General features: G+C 37.3%; 2 protein-coding genes across 4 annotated transcripts in view; one reads left to right on the plus strand and one right to left on the minus strand.

Moving 5' to 3' along the window:
• The first annotated feature begins 17 nt into the window (after positions 1 to 17).
• On the plus strand, positions 18 to 19498 carry LOC113043384 (guanine nucleotide-binding protein subunit alpha-14-like). The gene is made up of 7 exons (XM_026202729.1): positions 18 to 436; positions 5140 to 5324; positions 6685 to 6839; positions 7818 to 7946; positions 9056 to 9185; positions 9283 to 9436; positions 18244 to 19498. The coding sequence occupies exons 1-7, from the start codon at positions 316 to 318 to the stop codon at positions 18432 to 18434; spliced, it is 1065 nt and encodes a 354-aa protein (XP_026058514.1). The 5' UTR covers positions 18 to 315; the 3' UTR covers positions 18435 to 19498.
• Positions 19499 to 19772: 274 nt separating this feature from the next.
• LOC113043383 (vacuolar protein sorting-associated protein 13A) overlaps positions 19773 to 24464 on the minus strand; it is a 49870-nt gene continuing 45178 nt past the window's right edge. For 2 of the 3 annotated variants that reach the window (XM_026202725.1, XM_026202726.1), the window contains 3 exons: positions 24023 to 24146; positions 23564 to 23638; positions 20404 to 20451 (listed from right to left, as the gene is read on the minus strand). In XM_026202725.1, the coding sequence (XP_026058510.1) occupies positions 20404 to 20451; positions 23564 to 23638; positions 24023 to 24146 (247 nt within the window). Of the gene's footprint in view, positions 20452 to 23563; positions 23639 to 24022; positions 24147 to 24464 lie in introns of all 3 variants that reach the window. The other variant, XM_026202728.1, reaches the window with a different exon arrangement.

The following is a 24464-nucleotide window of genomic DNA, read 5'->3' on the forward strand; positions in this document are numbered from 1 at the left end:
CGACTGACAGCAGCACAGATGCACTTCACTGACACGAGGATGATCTTCTGCTGTCTCGACGCATGAGAGTCCAGCTCTGCTTCTCCTGCCGCTGGACATCCAGACTGAAGTTCTGCTCAACCGCTGGAGATTATGTTCAGAGGACTTTTAAAGGAGGAGCCCCTTCATGAACTCTCAGACTGTGGTGTGGAGCAGAAGCTGTTCTAGCGTGCTGAAGATTGTGCTCTTTTAAAATTGACAGGACTCTGAGAGAGAGAGAGAGAGAGAGAGAGAGAGAGAGAGAGAGAGAGAGAGAGAGAGAGATAAAGAGAGATCATGGCTGGATGTTGCATGTCTGCCGAGGAGAAGGAACGGCAGAGGATAAATCAGGAGATAGAGAAACAACTGAGAAAAGACAAGAAAGACTCGCGTAGGGAACTCAAACTACTGCTGCTGGGTAAGACGTGTGCTTCATAAACTTCATAGTTATTAACTTGTGAAAAAAAGATTTAGCCTACTAATAGATACAGATGTTTAATATACAGTATATGCTTGATTAGTTAGGGATATATATATATATTGACATCTTTATATTGTGATAAACTAAACTTGTTCTTTTAAACATCTGTAGGCTGCTTGCAGGTAATGTAGATGATAGGACTGCTAAATGAAAGGCCACTTAAGTGTACTTAAAGAAACAAAAAAGATGCTTTTTATAGTGATGTTAAAGTAAAAGTTTTAATCTTTTGTCATGATTTGAGGATGTACACATATTTTGAGGCGCCAACTAAAGCACATGTAATGTACTTTTATTATTTATTTTTTATTATTATATTTAAAGTTAACATATATAAATGTACTAAATTCATAACAAATGTGTAATTACACATATATTTAAATACATCAAATACATGGTTCAATAGAAATCACAATAAAGTATTAGTTTACCATAACTGCAACAATAAAAATGATTATGAAATTACATATAAAGATGTACTTATGTCCTACTTAAGTGGGTCAAAAAACAACTAACTGCGTTTCATGTGAATATAAACTATTATACATTTTCATTTGATTGCAGATAGCATTCACTTCAGTATCTGAAATCATTACATCCAGATCACACTTAAGTATATTATTTTAAAGTACGTCATTTCCGTACTAAGTATTTTAAAATTATCCTAATGTGTGCTTTATTTTATAAGGGGAACGGATATAATACATCTACTGAAATAACTGTAAAAAAAATAATAAAAATGGCTGAAGTTAGAAAAGCTCTAGCCGTATTTGTTGACTAATGTTTTGGGGGTCTGTGTGCATGTGTGGATTTTTAGAAAGAAATGCCTGTGTGGTTTCGCTGCTGTGGCACCGTTTTATACAGCCGTTGCTGGCCACAGGGCCACTGTCTCTGTTCTTATTATGCAAAAGCATGCAAAGCAGGACCTGCAGTGAACTCTAAACAAACTTTCCTCAACAGCACTGCCTCCCTCAACAACACGCTAACACAACACGCAGGAGAAAAGGCTTTGTCGGATGTGCATGTGTGGTTTGAGTTACCTGTAACAGTCTGGTGGACTCATACACACACGTGTGCAGAGTGTGTGAACTGAAGCAGACTCCCAGTAGAGTCATTATTGACTGAGCACATTAAGAGCTCGGCCCTCGAGAAAGGTCACGTTTACATCACCTTTACAATACACCTTTTATTTATAAATGTCAAACATGAGAATGTTGTATAATGACGTGCTTTACAATATGTAAAACTAAACATTTGCATTGTGCTTTCGTTGTGTGTGTGGGTGGGTGTGTGTAAATGGGATATTTTTGTGTCTTTAAAAAGTGACATAATTTCAGGTGTGACCAGTGCCAAACAATTACAGTCTTTATCAACATATTATATCAAAAATGATTTGTTCTTAGTTATATAAAACACATTCTGTTCATCTGTTTGTGACAAAATACACACTGCTTTTTTTTTTATGTTTGGAAACGTAAAAATTTAGATTTAATATCATACATTTCTAGTCAAAGGTTTGGAATAATTATGTTTTTTTAAAGTGACTTATTCTTAAGTCTGAAGTTAATTTATGTGATCAAAAATATGAAATAATAATAATAAATGGAGCATTTCCAATAGGGTCCTCGCACTGCAGTGCTCGGGCCCTAATTACTTGATACTCAATTATTATTGGTACACAATTATTAATGATGGCCTCTTACTATTATTATCAATGTTATAATATATAATAATAAGAAATGTAATCTGCATATTAGAATGATTTCTGAATGATCAGACTGGAGTAATAATGCTACAAATTCAGCTTTGCATCACAGAAATAAATTACTTTTTACAGTATTTTACAATAGAAAACTGTTACACAATATTACTGTATTATTTACCAAATAAATGCAGCCTTGGTGAGCAAAAGAGACTTCTTTCAAAAACAATAGAATCTTATTATTCCAAATGTTTGACCATTAGTATATTTAGTCTATAATTAATAAATATATTTTTGGACGTCTCCATAATTATGTGTTATTCATTATATTTTCCGCATGTGAATGTGACTACAACTCACTGTGGCTTTTAACAGATGTATACTTAAAAATAATACAAATAATAATAACAATAATAATATATTTTTTTATCATAATCTGTGGTCACCCACATTGTACACTTCCCAGCTGAATAAACATCATGGTGAAATGCATTTCTGGGACTTTCAGTTAAAGCTGATGACTCTTGGTTTTGGATTGAACTCATTCAAATCTGGTCATTTTCATTTGTGTAAAGCATCGCAATGTCGCTAGGACATTCTCAAGATGTTAATTCATGCAAAGTGGAGAGTTGTTGAATGGAAAATGGCCCACAGAAGAAATTTTCATTTCAAATTTGAAATCCCACAAGTTTTTTTTTTTTTTTTGTCCACACCTTCTGATGACAAACTCAGAAAATGTAGTTTTACCGAAACAATTCCTGCACTCGGCAGGGACAATTTCACTCGCATTTGGCACTTACAGAGTTTTTGTTTTGAAACCTGCCCTAGCTTTTCTGTTAACTGGCTGATAAATAATTCAAGCTCAAATTTTTTTTGATCATCTTTAAAGAAAAACATGTACTGAAGCTGACGACACTGAAGGAAATATGAACTATGAATGAGCCATATAACAGATTATGTAATGTGTCTAAGCACTTTCTGACTGATGTACTCACTATACACTACAGCAGTGCACACTAACAAACAGTGAGCCATCCAGAAAGTGCACTTCTCTCAGACAGCTGTAAAAGTGTCAACCAAAATGGGCCATTCACTTCCAGCAGAAAACACACTTTATATATTTATATCATGCCTCATTGTCCGACTGCAGAGAGCATTATTGTGAAATCTTATGTTCCAGAAACATGTGGCTATAAGGCATTCCCTCGAGAGTTAATGCTCTGCCAAAGTCAGTAAATCAGCCTCTGAAGTCTCAATTTATCCTAAATCTGAATTTAATTTATATATACTGTACATACAAAGTCTGTATTCGGTTAAATCATAATGCCACTGCTCTGAAAAGAAAGAAATATGATTAGTAAGTGAGTGTCTAGTGAAGCTGAGGGTTTGCTTTAACACATGAAGTAGGCTTGAATAATGGCTTTAGTGTGGAGACTCTCACTCCACTCAGGGACTGTTTATTGGCCAAGACTAAGACAGATATTCTGCCACGCGGCACTTTAAACAAAAACAGTGAAACACACACCCCTCCTCAAACTCTTTCTCCTCTCGGCTCTATCCTTCACTCCTTTATCTTCTCTGATTTTTTACTATCTCTGACGGAGGAAACGACTGCAGTTATTGGTGTTATTTTTCTCAAATATACATTTTTTTCTTTTCTTTTTTTGACTCTGTGCAGCTCAGTTCAGGCATTGTCCTTGTTTATATATATATATATTTACATAGACTGTTCAAAGTTGACATGAATGCATTTACACTGCAGTGTGTGTGTATTTGGGATGTGCAATTAACATTTGTAATCTAACCACCAAAAAGATCATTTAAAGTCTTTATCGGGTAAAATGGGATTAGCATTGAGTAGACATTGCAAGAAAAAATTTCTTTATAAAAATATTTTGACAACTTATAAGTATAATGTTTTTTTCAATTCTTTTCAACATTTTTCAGAAGCTGCACCTGAAGTTGCATTTAGGTATAACTGTAAAGACTGATTAAAGGTGGCATGAATGCATTTACACTGCAATTAGAATTGCATAAATGATGCCACTTTTTCAATGTAGGCATAAATGTAGATACATAAACACCTTTTTGCAATTAATTTAAATCTAGAGTTTTACCAAACAGAATTGCAGAACATGCTCACATCTTCCATTGGTCAGAAAATCAAATAGCCACGCCCTAAACTCATGTCATTGGTTGAGCCAGTGTTGCTGTGTCTGGCTGATTTGGGTGATCAAGCAAACAGCAATGTTTCGTTAGTGCCTCCTAGTTACAGTAATTATGCTTTTCAGTTGATCAGCCGTTAATATATGGAATATGAGATATGAAAAAATCCATGCATACTAATAGACTGAGAAAATACAGTAGTTCAGAATGGTGTAAGATGGAGTGTAGCATGCTCATATATTCCCCACTCCTCTGTATATTCTCTGTGACTTTCGACCTTTTGAAATGATCCATCTTCCAGCTGTCCTGAGTAAAGACACAGCAGCTGGAGAATATAAACACAACTCTGGCAAGCCGCACGTTCAGCCTGCCGAACAGAATCATTTCAGGCTTGTCTTGCTACAGCAGCCCAACACTAAACAGATTTACTTTTTGTTCATCTCTGGGGAAAAAATATACAAATGAGAAGTGGACAGATTCACCCTACCGTTTGAGTTATTTAATCAAAGCCACAAAACCAGAGACCAAGCCATTACAGTTTCTCATGCATTTAAAAAAAAAAACATTTTGAAGCATAAAGGTAAATAATTCCTGGTTTTTGGAGTTGGCATTATTTTCCTTTAAAAAAAAAAGATAGGACTTGCAGTGCTATATTGATATACAAACGTACATGGCATTGTATTTATTCATAAACCCTGGTAATCTGTCCAAAAAACATGGTACTGTTTTGTTAGTGCAGATGCTGAAGGATGCATTTGTCTTTTCTCTCTTGTAGGCACAGGTGAGAGTGGCAAGAGTACGTTCATTAAACAGATGAGGATCATTCATGGCTCGGGTTATACTGATGAAGATAAGAAGGGCTTCATTAAGCTCGTCCACCAGAACGTGATCAGCGCCATGCAGTCCATGGTCAGAGCTATGGACATGCTGAAGATCGCATATGCTAACGCAGAAAACCAGGTACCACACACACACATGCAAATTTGGAAACCGTAGATAAATTTCTTGATCACACCTTAGCAGTTTTTTCCATGCATTTTCAGCCTGAACAGTTTTGAGGTTACAAAAGTACAAATGCACCTATTATAGCGTCAGCTATTGTTGAATGAATGGGCGTGTGTGTGTGCCTAAATAGTGGGTTGAATTTGACACCACCCTACCACGTTTTTCTGGTTTTCAGAAAAGTAAATCAGAAAAATAATGTTCCTAGGGCTGTGCAAAAAATCGAATGCGATTTTATGCACATCTCATCAGTAAAGATGCTCCTGTGATTAGAAGTATATCTCCAGTACGTGCGTTCAGATCAGGGTTGCCAGGTTTTCATAACAAATCCTGCACAGTTGCTTCTCAAAACTAGTCCAAAACTAGCCTAATCTCGCTTCCAGAAGGTTCCCCGATAAAAATTGCTTCCCGGGGTTAAAATATACGTTTTTTAGCATGGTTGCCATGGTAAAATTCGCATTTTAGGGGCTAAATATCACGTTATTTGTATTGGGGTCGCTTTGACCTGCGGACACTAAAACAACCACAGACTTGGTAAGCATTTACTACACCGAGCCGAGTAACAATCTACACAAAAACGATTTTGTGTTAGTTGTCGGTAGACTAAGGCTCTGTGTAGTAATGCCGCTCCACCTGAACCAATGTTGCCAAGTCTGCGATTGTTTTTCATGTCCGCGATTTGAAGCAACACCAATACCAATAACGTGATATTTAGCCCCTAAAATACAAATTTTACAAGGGCAGCCCTTCCAAAAAATGTTATTTTAACCCCGGGAAGCAATTTTTATCGGCGAACCTCCCGGAAATGCGATTGGGCTAGTTTTGGACTTGTTTTAAGAAGAAACTGGGCAGGATTTGTTGTGAAAACCTGGCAACCCTGATCTGAATGCACATGCTGGAGATATACTTCTAATTACAGGAGCATCATTACTGATGAGATGCGCATGAAAATCGCATTCGATTTTTTACACAGCCCTAAATGTTCCCATTCTTTGCTGCCAGGAACCCTAAAAATCTGCCATTGAAACAAGACTAAATACACTTTTATATTCAAGATAACATACATATTCTTATATATTCATTTTGGTCTTTGCATATTTGATAATAAATTGGTCAAAAATGTCAAAATTATAGTTTTGTTAAACTTCACAATGGTGTTTTTTAATGTTCACCTGTTTATTTCCTTCTAGAAGTTTTTACGCTCTGTTTATACGCTCTGCTCCACTTTCATTAACTGGCTGTGCTCTTGACCGCACACTCTCATTGGTCCCTTGGGGAGATGCTGGTCAATCCTGATTGGCTGTGCTTGTCTCTGCAGGCTAATGGTACACTGGTGAATGATATTGAGGTGGATAAGATCATGAGTTTGGACGAGGCCCAATTCAGCGCCATCCGGAGTCTATGGAACGACACTGGGATTCAGGAATGCTACGACCGCCGGCGAGAGTACCAGCTAACTGACTCTGCCAAATAGTCAGTCTTGTCATTTTCAACCACTTAAAATGCTATAATCACTGCATTTTGACTGGGAGCTTTGTAGCTGGGAATTCTGCAGACTGTTGTTGAAAAAAAGTAGCATACTTTTTAAAAGAGTACTTAGAATATACTTTAAAAGAATATACTTAAGTGTGAATATAATGTTTTCAATTATATGTAATTGTAAATGGAATTATAGTAAAGATTTATAATAAAAGTACTTAGTTGAGTGTTTTGACCCTCTTAAGCAGGATATAAATACATTTATATGTAATTTCATAATTACTTCTTTTATCTTTGAAACATGGTTGAAATGTTACCGAATGTGCTAGCAAAAATATGCTAAATTAAAATATACTTCTGGTATGCCATGTATTAAAATGTATTTTTAATTACACATTTATAATGATTAAGTTGCAATTTAGTGCATTTAAAAAAAATCTATATTAACTTTAAATGTCATATCAAATAATACAACAGTTAAAATTATAATTAAGTACGTTACATGTGTTTTAGTATGTTAGGCGACACATCAAAATAAGTGTGCTTCTTTAAAACACGACAAGAGATTATTAAAACAATGATTTCAAATGTAATTTATAGTAACATTTTTAAGTATGAAATTATTTGAAAAAGTGAACTTAAGTGTGTTAAAAAAAACATTGATGAAAGCGAACTCTTTTTAATATACACTTAAGTGGCATTTTATTTTAATAATATTATATTATCAGAAAGAGTCTTTTTAAAAATATATATACTTTTTGGATTTTAAGTACACAAGTGCACACTGAATGCAATTAAGTGCACTTATTCATTCACAAGTGGAGGTCCAGTATTAGAAAGTGTGCTTTCTCTAATCATTTTCATTTCTTTAAATATCCAGCATATCTGTTCATGTGTGGTATTATGGTGTAAAACCGGTTTGATCAGCTCAGCCCGTGACTTGACCACAGTATTTGTTTCCCCCTGTGACAGCTACCTGAGTGATCTGGATCGGATTTCAGACGCTGCATACGTCCCCACAGAGCAGGACATTCTGAGAGTCAGGGTTCCCACCACAGGTATCATCGAGTATCCCTTCGACCTGGAGAACGTCATCTTCAGGTGCGTCCACACTTGGGTTTCGTCACAGGCAAAAATACATTGAGCTGGACGAGTTTTCAAGAGAGACCATTTTTTTTTAAATGCCTGCGCCAAATTCTTAGAAATGTCCTCTTTGCACTTAAGTTGGTTTCATGATTTTGAGCAAGTTTTGACAAATTTTTAACCATAGTTTAAGTGTAATGAAAAAATCATGTTTTCAAGTTTTTGGGGAGTCACAATACACCATTTCACACCTTGCCTTGTCCTACAAAGGTAAAATTATCAGACTTATTGACCGTTAGTTAAAGTAAGTGATTTTAATTTGGTGGAAAAGTATTAAAAATCTTTTCAACAATTTTATTTTTTAAGAGGCCTTTGTTTTTCATTATATTATCAGGACAGTTGTACCAATGTATTTATTATCAATTTATTACATTTAAGAAATATTAAACCTTTTGATTTGAATGAATTGTCACTATTAACTAGGACTTTTTGCTCAATAAATTCCTAATTGGCTGCTTATGAATAGAAAGGCAGTTGTTAAGTTTAGGTATGGGGTAATTAAGAGATATTTTAGATTAAGGGATCTAAAATATGGTCACACAGAATAAAACATTAATATGTGCTTTATAAGTACTAATATACATTCAATATGCTAGTAATAATATGTTTTCTAGTTAATGGAGAAAATTGGTCCTTAAAATAAAGTCTTACCTAAAAAATTAACAAAGGATTTCATGGACTCCTGATGTGTGATTTCTTCACTAAAATGATAAGAAATAAGGCTTACACTTTATTTTCTTGTACTTGCTACAGTGTAATTATACAATTAAGTACTGAGTAATAATAATTAATCATGTGAACTTACTATATGGTTTGAATTCGGATTAGGGATAGTTGCATGTAATTATGCATATATTTCATTTTTATTACTATAGTAAGGACATGCAAAATGTCTAACAAGGATGCTGTAAAAAAGTGTTACCAAACTAAGATATGCGTCAAAACTTGTGGACTAACTTTAAGACAATCGCTTGTCCCATGCAAGTAACATGTTGCTGTATATTGATTGCTCTAGTTTATCTCCATTAAATCACTATGTATCTTTCATGTTTATCTGATGTCATCAGGATGGTGGACGTCGGGGGTCAGCGATCCGAGCGCAGGAAGTGGATCCACTGCTTTGAGAACGTCACCTCCATCATATTCCTGGTGGCTCTGAGCGAGTACGACCAGGTCCTGGCTGAATGTGACAATGAGGTCAGTGCACTTTGAGTTCATCCTCGTGCAGGCTGTTCCTCTGTGACTTCATGCTCATGTCTGCTGAGTGGATTTGAAATGGTCTCATGTGTTTCAGAACCGGATGGAGGAGAGTAAAGCTTTGTTTAAAACCATCATCACATATCCTTGGTTCCAGCAGTCGTCTGTGATTCTCTTTCTTAATAAGACAGACATCCTGAAGGAGAAGATCGTGCACTCTCACCTGGCCACCTACTTCCCAGAATTCACAGGTGAGTCATTCATAAGCAGTTCACTTGGGACACAAGGTACTTCTTTAGGTAATGCTTGCAAGGCAGGAATTAATCATTTTTAATTAGTCATTCTGGTGAAAATAAACCGCAATATTATTTTATAGGAATGAGTTTAATTTAGGATTGCTGTGAAAAAAAAACTTTTTAAATACCATTTAAATAGGAGTAACCATCAAGGGACACTTGGATTATGTGTGTGTACACAGTATTAACTTTTTTTTTTATATAAAAGTTTTTAAATATGTATATATGTGTATTATTAATATATAATATGTATGTATACATAGGTATATGATAAATGTGTATATTATAATATTATTTTTTAACAAATATCATAAATTGATTAATTCCTAAAATGTTAAGTTTTAAAAAAGTTGCACTACATGAGATTTTACAGCCTGAACCAAACTCTAATAATCTGCTCTTTAAAATATATTTATTGACTTGTGACTTGTCTTTGTGATATTAGTTCTGTGGTATTGATTAGATTTCAAATTGTTTAATTCACCTCTATATGTAATTCAATTAAAATATCAATGATTAAAAGATCTGATATTTATTGTTCCCTTTAGTCGGTCACTTTTGGCGTCACGTCGGTAATGACTGATGAACTGAGATCTCGCTTAGAGAAACCAATCCACTTCAAGTGTAACAGAAAAAGCCATTGCACAATGGCATGCAATGATTGCATCCACAGCGTGGACATAAAAAGGCAGCAGGTGCAATGCACACCAGCTTTTAGCTTCGGAGCCAATCGATCACATAGTTTTGCTCTTAACTACTCTACTGAAAGAAGGAGACTGAACAAGTTGGTGGTACGGCACTTCAGCGGTGGTGGCCACACATCAGGCTGCACTACCCCCTGTTTGTGCTGCAGGCGGTCATCTCCCCTGTGCTCTTGACCAAGTTAAAATAGCTTTGTTCTTTTTGTAAAGGCGATATCACCCGTGCATTTCTGAATGCAGTCGTTACCTGGCGTCGGGTGATAGTCACGATTGCTGCCTCACATGTCTAGGCATTAAGCACATTGGGGTGGCGTTCATGGATGAGTCATGTTCTCATTGCGGGACGTGCATCATGTCACTTTGCGAGATCGGGGAGTACGAGGAGCAGGTCCTGATTGTGGTGCCTTACTGGCCCACTCGAAACTGGTTCTCAGGAACTAATGAGCCCCTCAGGAACTAAACAGCCCCTCCCTGAAAGATTCCTCAGAGGAAGGATCTACTGACTAAGAGACGGGGCACCCTGTGGCACCTGCGTCCAAACCTCTGGAAACTTCATGAATGGTCCCTGGACGGGATGCAGAGGTTCTAAGTGACCTACCCCAGGGGGTACTTGACTCCATCACTTCGGCGAGAGCACCATCTAGACTATCTTACGTCTTGAAGTGGAACCTGTTCGTCGAGTGGTGCTATTCTCAAGAAGACCCCCAAAGATGCCCTATCAGAGTCAAGCTGTCCTGGTTTTCAGGTTCCTTAGGGTGACCTGAAGGATAAATCCACCCCGGCCCACCTCTGTACCCTCTTGGGACCTGTCTCTCGTGCTCAAAGCACAACAGCAGGGCCCATTAGAGCCTTCAGTTGAAGTTTCTATTAATGAAGGTTCTGCTCCTGCTTGCCTCCATCAAGAAAATAGGGGACCTGCATGCATTCTTGGCTGACGAATCATGCCTAGAGTTTGGGCTGGCTGACTCTCAAGTAATCCTGAGGCCCCAGCCCGGCTATGTGCCCATGTTCCCACTACTCCGTTCAGGGATCAGGTGGAGAGCCAGTAAGCGCTTCCCCTCAGAGGATGCAGATCCAGCCCTAGCTTTGCTTTGTCCCGTCCATGCCTTAAGATGATACCTAGACTGGACACAAAGCTTCAGGACCTCAGATCAGGACCTTTGTCTGTTACAGAGGTGGAAGGGGAATGTGTTTTTCCAAGCAGAGGATGACCCACTGGATAGTAGATGCCATCATCCTGGCCTATCAGGCACAGCACTCAGGATGCAAGCACACTCTAATAAAAGTGTTACATCCGCCTAGACACTGGCTCGTGGTGCCTCACTGATAGATATTTGTAGGACTGTGGGCTGGTTGACCTCAAAAGTTCTGTACATTTTATAACCTTCGTGTGGAGCCAGTATCCACCTATGTTCTCACCTCAAACGGGCAGAAGCACTGAGAAGCCCAGGTTTAGTGTTGGCTTGCTAAAAACCACTCCAGAGAGTCCGTAATGTAGACCTTGTCGAGTTCCTCCATCCTCGGCAGACAGACATAGCGGAACGTTCTGCACCAGTCCCTCACACAGTGAAAATGTAAGAACCAGTAAAGGGCTGGGTTCCAGATGTAGAGACCTTAGTGGATCCCATATGAGTAAAGTCCACAGTATAGTCACAAGTGGAACAGGTACTTTTTCCCAGTGTTATCCAATCTCACTGAGTGGGTAGTTCTATAACAACCGTGACTGGCCTTCTTGTTACGATCCCGGCCTATGCCAAAAAGGGGGCACGGCTTGGCTCCTCAGCATCTGCATCTGCTACCTACAGCTGGATGCTGTGGTGCATTGTAAGAAGTAATAATACTTCGTCACAGTACTTAAATATTTTTTGGGAGTATCTGTACTTTACTTGAGTTTTTATATATCAGCCAACCTTTACTCCACTACATTTCCTAATTAAAATGTATACTTTTACTCTGATACATTTCCCTGAAGCATGTTCATTGCTTACTACAAAATAGTCAGAAGTCAGAAGAACACAGACTGCAGGAAAGCAAGTTTGATGATTCAGTGGTCTGGCGTTTGCTAGTTAGACTCCTAAAAACACCTTTGCTCATGTGCAAACAAGTGTGCGCACAACCGCGAATGATTCATCAATGATTCATGATTCAAAAATCAGCATGAACACATTTAATAATAATTTTATACAATTTCAGTAAAGCGATAAATTACTTATGTTTTAGACATAAAATTGCTTATTTTTGCTCCATTTTGCCAACGAAAATAGTTCCAAACAAAGATCACAGCATTGCTTTGCATCTCTAAGCAATGGATGATGTCACTTATTGAATTTTTGAATGATTCGGTTGAATAAATTATTTAGTGATTCACTCATTAACACAGTCAAATGCTTTGTTTCTGAATTAGTCTCTATATGCCACTCATTAACAGGCAATTATTGTCACCTACTGGCGGTTTTAATTTCACATTTCGACTTCTGTTCATGTATTAAATTATTTCAGATATCAGTATTCAATGTTTTATGTTAAAAACAAAACACTATTTATACATCTTTAGTTGCAGGTTAAATGCATCAATGTCCCTTCTGAGATACATAAACTGTAAATACACCTACAAAAGCTTTTTCAGATGCAGATTCCAGAAATGTTTTCTTGTGTTGGAATGAAAGACACTAAGTACAGATGAAGTGCTTCTTATTCTTATCCCAAAATACTAAATGGATAAAGTGAGTTAAAACTGAACAAAATCTTGCTACTAAAGCTGTGTATGATTTTTTTATATATATGTGACCCTGGAGCGCAAAACCAGCTTTTAAGTCGCTGGGGTATATTTTTAGCAATAATCAAAAATACATTGTATTGGTCCAAAATTATATTTTTCTTTTATGCCAAAAGTCATCAGGATATTAAGTAAAGTAAATTAAGTTAATTTACTTCTGTAAATATATCAAAACTTAATCTTTGATTAGTAATATGCATTGCAAAGAATTCAATTGAAAAACTTCAAAGGTGATTTTTTTGCACCCTCAGATTCCAAATTTTCAAATAGTTGTATCTCAAACAAATATTGTCAGATCCTAATTAACCATACATCAATGGAAGGCTTATTTATTCAGGTTTCAGATGAATCTATCTAAATCTAAATTTTGAAAAATTTACACTTAACTTGGTTTTGTGGTCCAGGGTCACATATATTTATTTGCTTCTTTTCCATTTTGCATTTATTTGTACTTTTACTCTAAATACTTAATTACTATTAAGATTAAAAAAATACTTTAGTGAACAAGGGTTACATACGTATGTAACAGAGACTATATATATATATATATATATATATATATATATATATATATATATATATATATATATATAGTCTATTACATTTAATAATATACTGTAATATAATCACATTTTAGATTGCACATTACAAACAAGTAGCATGTCTATGTATTGATTAACAGGTTTAATTAATCAATATTAAATTTTAAATGTAAAATTTGATAATTTTAATTTAAATGTAAATATTGATAAACAAAAGATCGAGTTTCACTCGTTCATTCTGGTTAGTGTCTACATTCCTCCGCAAGTGCACATGAGCTCAGCTTTACAGAAACTCGCTGATCAGATCACAGAGACAGAACAACAACACCCAGACTCTGTTTTAATCATTCTTGGGGGCTTTAATAAAGCCAGTCTCTCTCGTGAACTGCCTAAATACAGACAGCATGTTACATGTCCCACAAGAGACAGTAATATATTGGATCACTGTTACACCACAATAAAGGATGCATATCACTCTGTTCCACTATCAGCTTTGGGATGTTCTGATCATTGCCTGGTTCATCTTATACCAACCTACAAGCAGAAACTTAAATCTGCTGTAGTAAAGACTGTGAAGAGATGAGCCAGCGAAACAGAGCAGGATTTACAATCTTGTTTTGACCACACTGATTGGAGTGTTTTTGAAGTTGTTACCACTGATCTGGATGAACTCACAGAGACTGTAACATCCTATATTAGTTTTTGTGAGGATATATGCATTCCTACCAGGACTTATTTAACATTCAACAATGATAAGCCATGGTTTACATCAAAACTCAGACACCTTCGTCAGGCTAAAGAGGATGCCTACAGAAATGGGGACAGGGTCTTGTACAATCAGGCCAGGAACACACTGAACAAAGAGATTAGAGCTAAAAAGTTGGAAGACCAGTTATCTTCGAACGACTCAACTTCAGTTTGGAGAGGACTGAGAGCCATCACTAACTACAAGACACCACCCCCCTGCACTGAGGCTAATAAACGACTTGCTAACTACCTGAATGAGTTTTATTGTAGATTTGAAACCCCCAACACCCATTCTGACCATCTCCCTACACAACCATTTACACCTCCTGCAATCCCCCTCTCCACACCTACTGCTCTTCAAATCTGTGAAGATGATGTGTGCCAGGTCTTCAAGAAGAATTAAAGAAGAAAGGCACCAGGCCCAGATTGCGTTTTACCAGCCTGTCTGAAAATCTGTGCTGACCAGCTGGCCCCCATCTTTTCACAGATCTTCAACAGATCCCTGGAGTTGTGTGAAGTGCCTTCCTGCTTCAAACGCTCCACCATAATCCCCATTCCAAAGAAGCCCAAGATAACAGGACTTAACGACTACAGACCTGTGGCTCTAACGTCTGTCGTCATGAAGTCATTTGAAAAACTGGTTCTGGCTGATCTGAAGGACATCACTGGACCCTTATTGGACCCTCTGCAGTTTGCTTACCGAGCAAACAGGTCTGTGGATGATGCAATCAATATGAGATTGCACTTCATCCTGCAACATCTGGACAAAACAGGGACTTATCTGGGGATTCTGTTTGTGGACTTTAGTTCGGCTTTCAACACCATCATCCCATTAGCCCTCTAGACCAAACTGACCCAGCTCTCTGTTCCTAGCTCTATCTGTCAGTGGATCGCCAGCTTTCTGACAGATAGGCAACAGTTAGTGAGACTGGAGAAATTCATGTCAAACAGCTGTTCCACCAACACTGGTGCCCCTCAGGGATGTGTTCTCTCCCCTCTGCTCTTCTCCCTGTACACCAACGACTGCACCTCTAAAGACCCCTCTGTCAAGCTCCTGAAGTTTGCAGATGACACTACAGTCATCGGCCTCATCCAGGACGGTGACGAGTCTGCTTAAAGACAAGAGGTTGAGCAGCTGGCTGTCTGGTGCAGTCTCAACAACCTGGAGCTGAACACGCTCAAAAGAGTGGAGATGATAGTAGACTTCAGGAGAAAGCCCCCTGCACTCCCCCCACTCACCATCATAAAACAGCAGTGTGACTGCAGTGGAGTCATTCAGATTCCTGGGAGCCACCATCACTCAGGACCTGAAATGGGACAATCACATTGACTCCATTGTGAAAAAGGCCCAACAAAGGTTGTAGGTTCCCTTCGCCAGCTGAGGAAGTTAAACCTGCCACAGGAGCTGCTGAAACAGTTCTACTTAGCCGTCATTGAGTCTGTCCTGTGTACTTCAATAACTGTCTGGTTTGGTTCAGCAACAAATCAGACATCAGAAGACTACAGACAACTGTTCGGACTGCTGAAATGATTATTGGTGCAGTTTTCTTCACAAAACCATCAGTGACCAATTCTCCACACCACAGACTGAGGACAACTTCACAATGACTGACACACACTGTTTCTCCTCCTTCTCCCCACTCTCAGAGATGGACGTTTTCAAACTTCTCCTGTCCAATCATCCTACTACTTGTCCACTTGATTCGATCCCCACTCACCTCCTTCAAGCGATCTCTTCTTCAGCCATACCTTCGCTTACTCACATTATCAACTCCTCTCTTCACTCTGGAACATTTCCCTCAGCATTCAAGCAGGATCGGGTAAGCCCACTGCTCAAGAAACCATTTCTAAATCCAGCTCGAAAACTAAAGACTAGTATCCCTTCTTCCATTCATTGCAAAGACACTTGAGTGAGCTGTGTTCAACCAGCTTTCTATGTCCCTTGTAAAGAACAACCTCCTGGACAGCAACCAATCTGGCTTCAAAAGTGGCCACTCAGCTGAGACTGCTCTACTCTCAGTTACTGAAGCCCTGCGACTAGCAACTTCAAAATCCTCAGTATTCATCTTACTGGACCTCTCTGCTGCTTTTGACACTGTTAATCACCAGATTCTCCTGTCCACCCTCAGAAAGATGGGCATCTCTGGAACCGCACTCCTGTAGGTTAAGTCCTACCTCTCTGACAGATCCTTCAGTGTGTCTTGGAGGGGTGATGTTTCAAAGTCACAACACCTTGTTACTGGGGTTCCTCAAGGCTCAGTACTTGGACCACTTCTCTTCTCCATTTAAATGACGTCATCTGGATCTGTCATTCAGAAGCATGGCTTTTCTTATCACTGCTAGGCTGATTACACCCAACTCTACTTCTCATTCCAGCCAGATGACCCGACGGTAGCTGCTCACATTTCAGCCTGTCTGAGTAACATTTCTAGCTGGATGAATGACCATCACCTTCACCTTAACCTTACGAAGACAGAACTCCTGGTGATTCCAGCTAACCCATTGCTTCATCACAACTTCTCTAAACAGCTGGGTTCATCAACCATTACTCCTTCGAGGACAGCCAGAAACCTAGGAGTTGTGATGGATCATCAATTAAGCTTCACTGACCACATTCCTACAACGACCCGGTCCTGCAGGTTTGCCTTATACAACATTAGGAAGATTAGACCCTTCCTGTCAGAGCAAGCAACCCAACTTCTTGTCCAAGCTCTTGTTCTCTCCAGACTGGACTATTGTAATGCTCTCCTGGCGGGCCTTCCTGAATGTACTGTCAAGCTTCTGCAATTGATTCAGAATGCAGCAGTGAGGGTTGTCTTCAATGAGCAAAAAAAAGCTCACGTTACTCCTCTTCTCATCAGGTTACACTGGCTACCAGTAGCCGCTCGCATCAAATTTAAGGTACTGATGCTAGCCTACAAGACGACCACTGGCACGGCACCAACATACCTAAACTCACTGGTTAAATCTTATGTGCCCTCCAGAAGTTTGGGCTGTGCAAGTGAACAACGCCTTGTGGTGCCATCCCAAAGGAGTTCAAAATCACTCTCACGGACCTTTTCCTGGACTGTGGCCAGCTGGTGGAATGATCTCCCAATCTCAATTTGTACAGCGGAGTCTTTACTCATTTTCAAGAAAAATCTAAAGACTCATCTTTTTCGCCTGCACTAAACCAACTAATACTAGCACTTTTCCTTTTGTTGTCTTTTCATTTATAAAAAAAATTATAAAATAAAACTTGGCTATGCGTTCTATACTAGACTAACTGAGACTTGTCGTGGCGCTTGTATGCTGTTGTTGTTCTCTTGTTGACCTGACTGCTTCTATTGTTCTCATTTGTAAGTCGCTTTGGATAAAAGCGACTGCTAAATGATAAAATGTAAATGTAATGTAAATGGTGCTCCCCTGCCAACCCTTCAAGAACTGTATACATCCAGAGTGAGGAAAAGGGCTCAGAAAATCACTCTGGATCCTTCACATCCAAGTCACCCCATCTTTGAACTTTTGTCATCTGGCCGGGGCCTCAGAGCTGCAAATACCAGAACAGTCAGGAACAAGAACAGTTTCTTCCCCCAGGCAATCTATCTCATGAACAGTTTAATGTTCCCCACTTAATGCTTATGCAATAAAAATGTGCAATATCCATATATATATTTTTTACCCCTCCATCCTAGTACATCCCTGCATCTTACTCAATCATATTCCATTATCATTTATAGCACAATTGTTTATACACTTATTTATTTGCCAATTATTATAAAAAAAAATTTTTGTCTGTGTGTTGTTGTCTCTGTGTACTGGAAGCTTTTGTCACTAAAACAAATTCCTTGTATGCGCAAGCATACTTGGCAATAAAGTTCTTTCTGATTCTGATTGAGATATATATATATATATATATATATATATATATATATATATATATATATATATATATATATATATCAAAATACATATTTCAATACATTACATTGATCCATTTATTACTGTAATTTTCAGGCCCCCAAAATGATCCAAAGTCAGCCCAGGAGTTTATTCTTAAGATGTACCAGGATGAAAACGAAGACAAAGACAAAACCATCTACTCTCACTTCACTTGTGCCACAGACACGGAGAACATCCGCTTGATCTTCGCAGCTGTGAAAGACACCATCCTCAGACACAACCTTAAAGAGTTCAACCTGGTTTAAAGTCAACAACTAGTCCTCATCCTGGAGGACAATCCTGGTCCTGCTCTCTTCTGTTGATCTGTTGAGTAGATTTAGCTCTCACATTAGCTTAACATTGTTCTATTGTTGACTAAGGACTTATATAAGGAAGTATCTAGGAGAATGCCCTAATGGATTAGATGTCAAGCCTTGATCTACCATTACAAGGACAAACCTTCTTTTCAGTTGTGTTTAGGTCCTCTGATAGATGGGTAGGTTTCATTGACAACAGATGTTGCCATTTTGCTCTTAATGTGAGTCGAGTTTACAAGGGATGCTACTTAGGAGGGGTTAAGGCACATGTAAAAAATGTTTTCCTGATGTAATAGATCAAACTCTTGAAGACTCCTTGAAGCATTTAAAGGCAAAAAAGATGGAGAAGTTTACATTTTAATTTAAAAACATGGATTTTTTTTTTTTAAAGATGCTGTGAAGTTGCCTTATGCAGTTGTAACGCAAGCCTGAATCATGATTATGCATTTGTAGAAATTAGTTATACATTTAATTCACATATTTTTTATGTAATTATGTTATTTGATTATCTCAATGTAAAAAATAATTTAATAGCCATTTTAAACTGGCGTTTTAGTGTCAAATTGTACATTGTAAATGATATTTATCATTCAAAACATGCATATTCCTTTAAAAAAAAAAAAAAAGGTTTCTCACAGAAAATTCAGTCACAGGGCAAATTCAGAAAGTTTTCACATTTACGCAGCCGCTGATTTCGGTTTCATTACTTTACCTTGGTTTCGTAGCAGGTATATGCTGTAGTGAATACCTGAAGTGCCTTTAAACTGTAATGTCTGTATCTGCTTTGATAATATTTATTAAACAAGGATATACAAGGATATGTTGTTACTCATTCAAATTTAACAAAATTCTAAATACGTTTATTAAATGTGCATAATTAGAAACTACAAGAAAATGATGCAATAAATGTTCATGCTTTTCTTTGCTTTTATAGTCACCATTTAATGACATTCACAGTTCTCAATTTTAACACACTACCATGATGCATTTCCAATTGAAAATAAATATATGATAAAAACCTTAGAATGAGAGAATGGAGTTGCATGTGGGAAAAAAATAATTTTGTCACGTCAATCATATTAATTTGATACCTGGGAACTTGATGCAAGACATCGCTATTTGCTTTTATTGCTATAACATTTATGAATGTTAAAAGAGCAGTTCATACATAAGTAAAATTTAGCTTGAAATGTCCTTACTCTCATGGCCATCCAAGATGTAGATTCATTTTTTACTTAATCCGAACAGATTTGGAGTGAATGGGATCCATCAGAATGAGACTTGATACCTTTAAATGACTTTATTAACTATTGGCAAGATTTTTGAAAGGCTACAGCCTAAAACTATGACTAAACAGCTTTTTTATTGGTTTACAACATTTACAAGTTTCCCAAGACACCTTGGTGACATCAGGATCAATAAATAGGATCAGGTTTGAGCTATAGAATTACTTCCACACTGAGAAACAAAAATATAATTTCATGCAAAGCCACATATTAAAAAAATATCCCTGCTCTCCTTTCCATACAGTAAGAGATTCTCATTTTCAAACATTCCTGGTCATTTCCATTTAAACGCAACACACATTTACAACACACGTAAAGACAAACAAAATACATACAGAGTATTGGTCTTTATTAATGTGTATTAAATAACATAATTTACACTTTAGTGTGGCTTCAGTTGAGAGACATGTATCCAGTGGCTGAACTGAGTAGAGGCAGATTGTAAAAACTTCATATGTAAATGAGTTGAGCTCCGACAGTGAGAGGGAAAGAAAGTTACAATATAATGTAAACTCAACACACAAACACACAGTCTAACAGTCATTATCAATGTGGTATTCAGTGTTTAGTGAATGACTGTTGCATTGTGGGTATAATGAGCACAGGATCATCGCACGTGGCTTTAACTGTCCTTACTTGGGTAGAGTTTCCCTGGCGTCCTCAAGCTTGGCAAGAACCCACTGAGAACGACAGAAACAGCTCATCAAAACCAATGCTTGGCTACAAACAGTCACGGGATATTTCATATATGTGGTAAACAAATCTTTTGTGATAAAATATGGCTCTTAAAACTCTTGTGCATGAGCTTCTTTCTTCTTCTGAACACAAAGAAAATATATTTTGAAGAAGTTTCTTAACCGAAATGTTGGATCCCATTGGCTTCCATAGAATGGAAATAAATACTGGGGACCAGCAACTTTTTTTTTTTTTAAACATTCTTTAAAATATATTATTTTGCGTTCAGGAGAAGAAAGAAACTATAAATACAGGTTTGGACCAAATTGAAGGTTAGTAAATGATGACAGAATTAGCATTTTTGGGTGAACTATCCCATTGAAATGTTAAGAATATATACAAAAAAATGTTAAGTGCACTGCAAACACACACACACACACACACACACACACGTGGTTCTTTTTTTCTGAATTTTAAAAGTTTAACATTTACTTAGATCAAATTTACCTGTGCACTATATTAAACCATGCCATTTAACTACAGATAGTGTAAGAGTTTTAGGTGAACCAGTGGTTAAATATAGCCACATATCTATGAAATTATGGATAGAGAAACTCGAAAGAATGAACTCAGAAACACAAACATGCGCCCTCTGCACTCTGGGCACTCTTGTTTTTGGGAGGTGTTCATTTGCTCTGCCACAATACTTTAGGATCGATATTTTCACGTTCTGAAGGCTTCAAGTGCCAGTAAAACCAAGTAAAAATGCATATGCTTTTCCAAACAGCTGTAATTTTCGCTGCATTGCATGTATGCGTTCTGCGCATGGGCAGTGTGAAACACAGGACGCTATAACAGGAAGAAGCTCCAGCGTATCAACTACCAAAGTCGTCTCTGTTTATCGAGCTTGGCATGAATGTATTTGAGAGTAACTGGGGTAAAACCTTAAGCTTCTTCGGTGTTATCGTTGCGGTGCTCGCCGCTGTTTTTTGCTATCTTGAGAATTCAGAGATCGAGGAGACTTTCCTGACCTGAATAATGTCACACTGCGCATGCGGGAAATGCGTTAAAAATTTGAGGTAATTAACGACAAACAACTAATTAACGTTGTTAATGCGCTATTTTTGACAGCCCTAATATATATATATATATATATATATATATATATATATACACATATATATATATACACATATATATATATATATATATATATATATATATATATATATATATATATATATATATATATATATATATATATATATATATAAGTGGTGGGCATAGATAATTTTTTTTAATCTAGATCAATCTCACTGTGTTCTTGAAATTAATCTAGATTAGTCTAGATTAAAATGGCTCATTCGAATTCTGCCGAAGGCATTCAGAATATGTGTGTTACCCAAATAAAATTGACAAACAGTAAGTCTTTGAGAAGGGCTTTATCAAGGTAGGTGGTGCATTAGAAAAGGGGCTCATCTCCTGTTTCCAAAATGCATCACAAAGTGCTTGAAAAAGCTGTAAACTAATTCCACATCGCACAAGGTGCAAACAACATTACTCCTGTTTCACACCAATGTTTAAGTTTTTTTCAAGTTTGTAGGTGTCAAGGTACAGAAACCAAATAATAGCACTGGATAGTCTTCAATGTAAAAATTAAATGTACGATCAAACCTACATTTATTCAGACACCTTTCAACATTTCTCACATTATTACAGTTTTGCTATATATATAAAAAATTATATCTGGTTTCTGAATAATTTTTGGTTTGACTGTTAAAACTACAAAGTAATTCAGTCAAGAGCAGTGAGTGATTTTCTTTTTCTTGGATTAACATTACAGCAGCCAGTAGCTAAATTAGGCGCGTTCACTTTAAGAAACGATGAATGCATCCAATATAATACACATCCCATTTTTTTCCTCAACTGTTTACTTTCACTTAAGAAGTAACTGACAGTTTTTTCGAGCATAATTTCCAAGGTGGATATTTTGACATATTTTGTATGTATGTCGGCACAAGAGCAAAAATAAGCAAATTTGATGTTCAAGTGTTTTGAGACGCCTTTCTCTGCGTGAGCCCTGAACACCAAAACACCGTGGGGTTGAATTGGGCTCTTTCACATCTTTTTGTTTGTTCAAACTGCGATTTGTATTTATTCGTTCAGGTGCAGGAGGAACTTCGAGGTGAACTTCGCAGAAGAGAGCTTGGTTCAGTGTCGCTGTCCGTGATACGCGTCTCTCTCTCTCTCTCTCTCTCTCCGCACCGAACACTTCGCGCAAGTAACGTTACTCTGTTCAGCTTTTCCGCGTCTTGTGTTTGGATGCTTCAATGTTTAAATCGACAAGTGGTAAGTCTTAACAACACGTGAATAAAATAAGTTTTCATGACGATGCGCAGCAGTAGCCCGTCAACTGTCCTGAGAATCTTTTTTAGTCTGGTCTCAGCGAGTCGGTTATATAAAATCTCAAGGTGAAAGTCATCATAGCTTGCTTAGTATAGACCCAGCTCCCAACACAACTTTGAGAATAGATTAACGGCGATATTTTTTTTTAATCGCCTGATAAGAGTCTCGCGTTAATGCCCGATAACGGCCCACCACACATACATACATACACACATACACGCATACACATCATTTATTTTTATTTAGTTTCATTTAAAGAATGTCAATTTTGTTTATATCCTTGTGTTAGATTCAGGTCAAATTTGACCCGTGGGTAATTCTGCTGGAGGTCAGTGGAGATTTGTGTTTTGTTGAAACCATTTTTTGAAAGTTTAAAGATCACATGAACCATATTGCAACTCTTGTTTTTCTGTGCCCAAATTTAAAACCTCTTGAAAGACTTTCCTTGTATCATTTGTAATAATTAAGACTCAAGGAGCCGCTGGAACCCTGTTTATGATCCTGACAGGTGCATACTAGTGATCCTCACTATGACTGGACTTCGCTCTCATTTTACAACAACCTTACAAGCATTATCCCACTCGGTGCACAAATGACAAAAAGTCATCCAATTTCTGCCTAAACACTCATTGTGCTCCTTGTTACAAAAGGTTAAGATTACAGTTCATGATCCAACTTACAATGTTTGTTCAAAAATGTTTGCGACTGTACCTTTGCCAATTCTGGAGTTTTGAAATTGATGATCTTCCCAAACTCTTTGGCGTGAAACACTGATTTGACTCGTTCCTGTGAAAATCAAAATAAGATGTTTTCACCACAATAAATAACTTCTTGCTCAGTTTTAAACATGTCAGGCCATGATATTATTAGTTTTAGTATTTCGTGGTTTTAATACTTTGTCCTCACCAATACAGCTTTACTTAGGAAAATAAAAGTCCTTTCAGAATTGGAGAAACTGTTAATCAAGATTTAGGGTTTGGTTTAGGGTTAGTACCTAGTTATTATAGTGTAAATACATACTATACACATGTACAACTGGACTATTAAATAAATGCTAAACATAAACATTTAGAATAACATTCTTGGACAATAAGACCAGTGACAAGTAAAACAAGCATTCAGTTCAGATTACATACAGTACACCTCAAACTCTCATGAATGATGCTGTACCTTTGCTTCTATCCGCAGTCTCCTGCCCTCCATGACTATGGGCGCTTTGGTAAACTCATCAAACAGATACTGCCACTCGCACGTCAGCTGCCCGAACGTGCCCTTAGTCACAAAAAATATCCCCCTGCAGGAGGAAAATCACACACACACCAGCTGAAAAGATGAAAATCCAATAAAAAGGGCAGTAAATACTATAGCACATAAATAATCAATCACACACAATATTATTTAGTTCTTAGAAATGACATGCCTTTTTTAAAGGATTTAAAAAAAAAAACAAACTCAGCATTTGGTGCAATATGGGAAAAACATTATGTTCTGAAGGCTGCAGTACCCACATTTACAGTCTGGATGAGTTCGACAGATTTCCAGCTTAACCATATTTTGATTCGATTTTAAAACACATTTTGTTTTCATTCGTCTCGTCTCTTAGCAACAAGGT

This window comes from Carassius auratus, chromosome 25, assembly GCF_003368295.1.
Source record: "Carassius auratus strain Wakin chromosome 25, ASM336829v1, whole genome shotgun sequence".
Classification (NCBI taxonomy): Eukaryota; Metazoa; Chordata; class Actinopteri; order Cypriniformes; family Cyprinidae; genus Carassius; species Carassius auratus.

What these genes read in the sequence shown, in the direction of transcription:
- LOC113043384 (XM_026202729.1), top strand. Translation starts at nt 316, where the DNA reads ATGGCTGGATGTTGCATGTCTGCCGAGGAGAAGGAACGGCAGAGGATA. An exon ending in ACTCAAACTACTGCTGCTGG is followed by an intron (nt 437 to 5,139) that starts GTAAGACGTGTG and finishes TCTCTCTTGTAG; the next exon opens with GCACAGGTGAGAGTGGCAAG. An exon ending in TGGCTGAATGTGACAATGAG is followed by an intron (nt 9,186 to 9,282) that starts GTCAGTGCACTT and finishes CATGTGTTTCAG; the next exon opens with AACCGGATGGAGGAGAGTAA.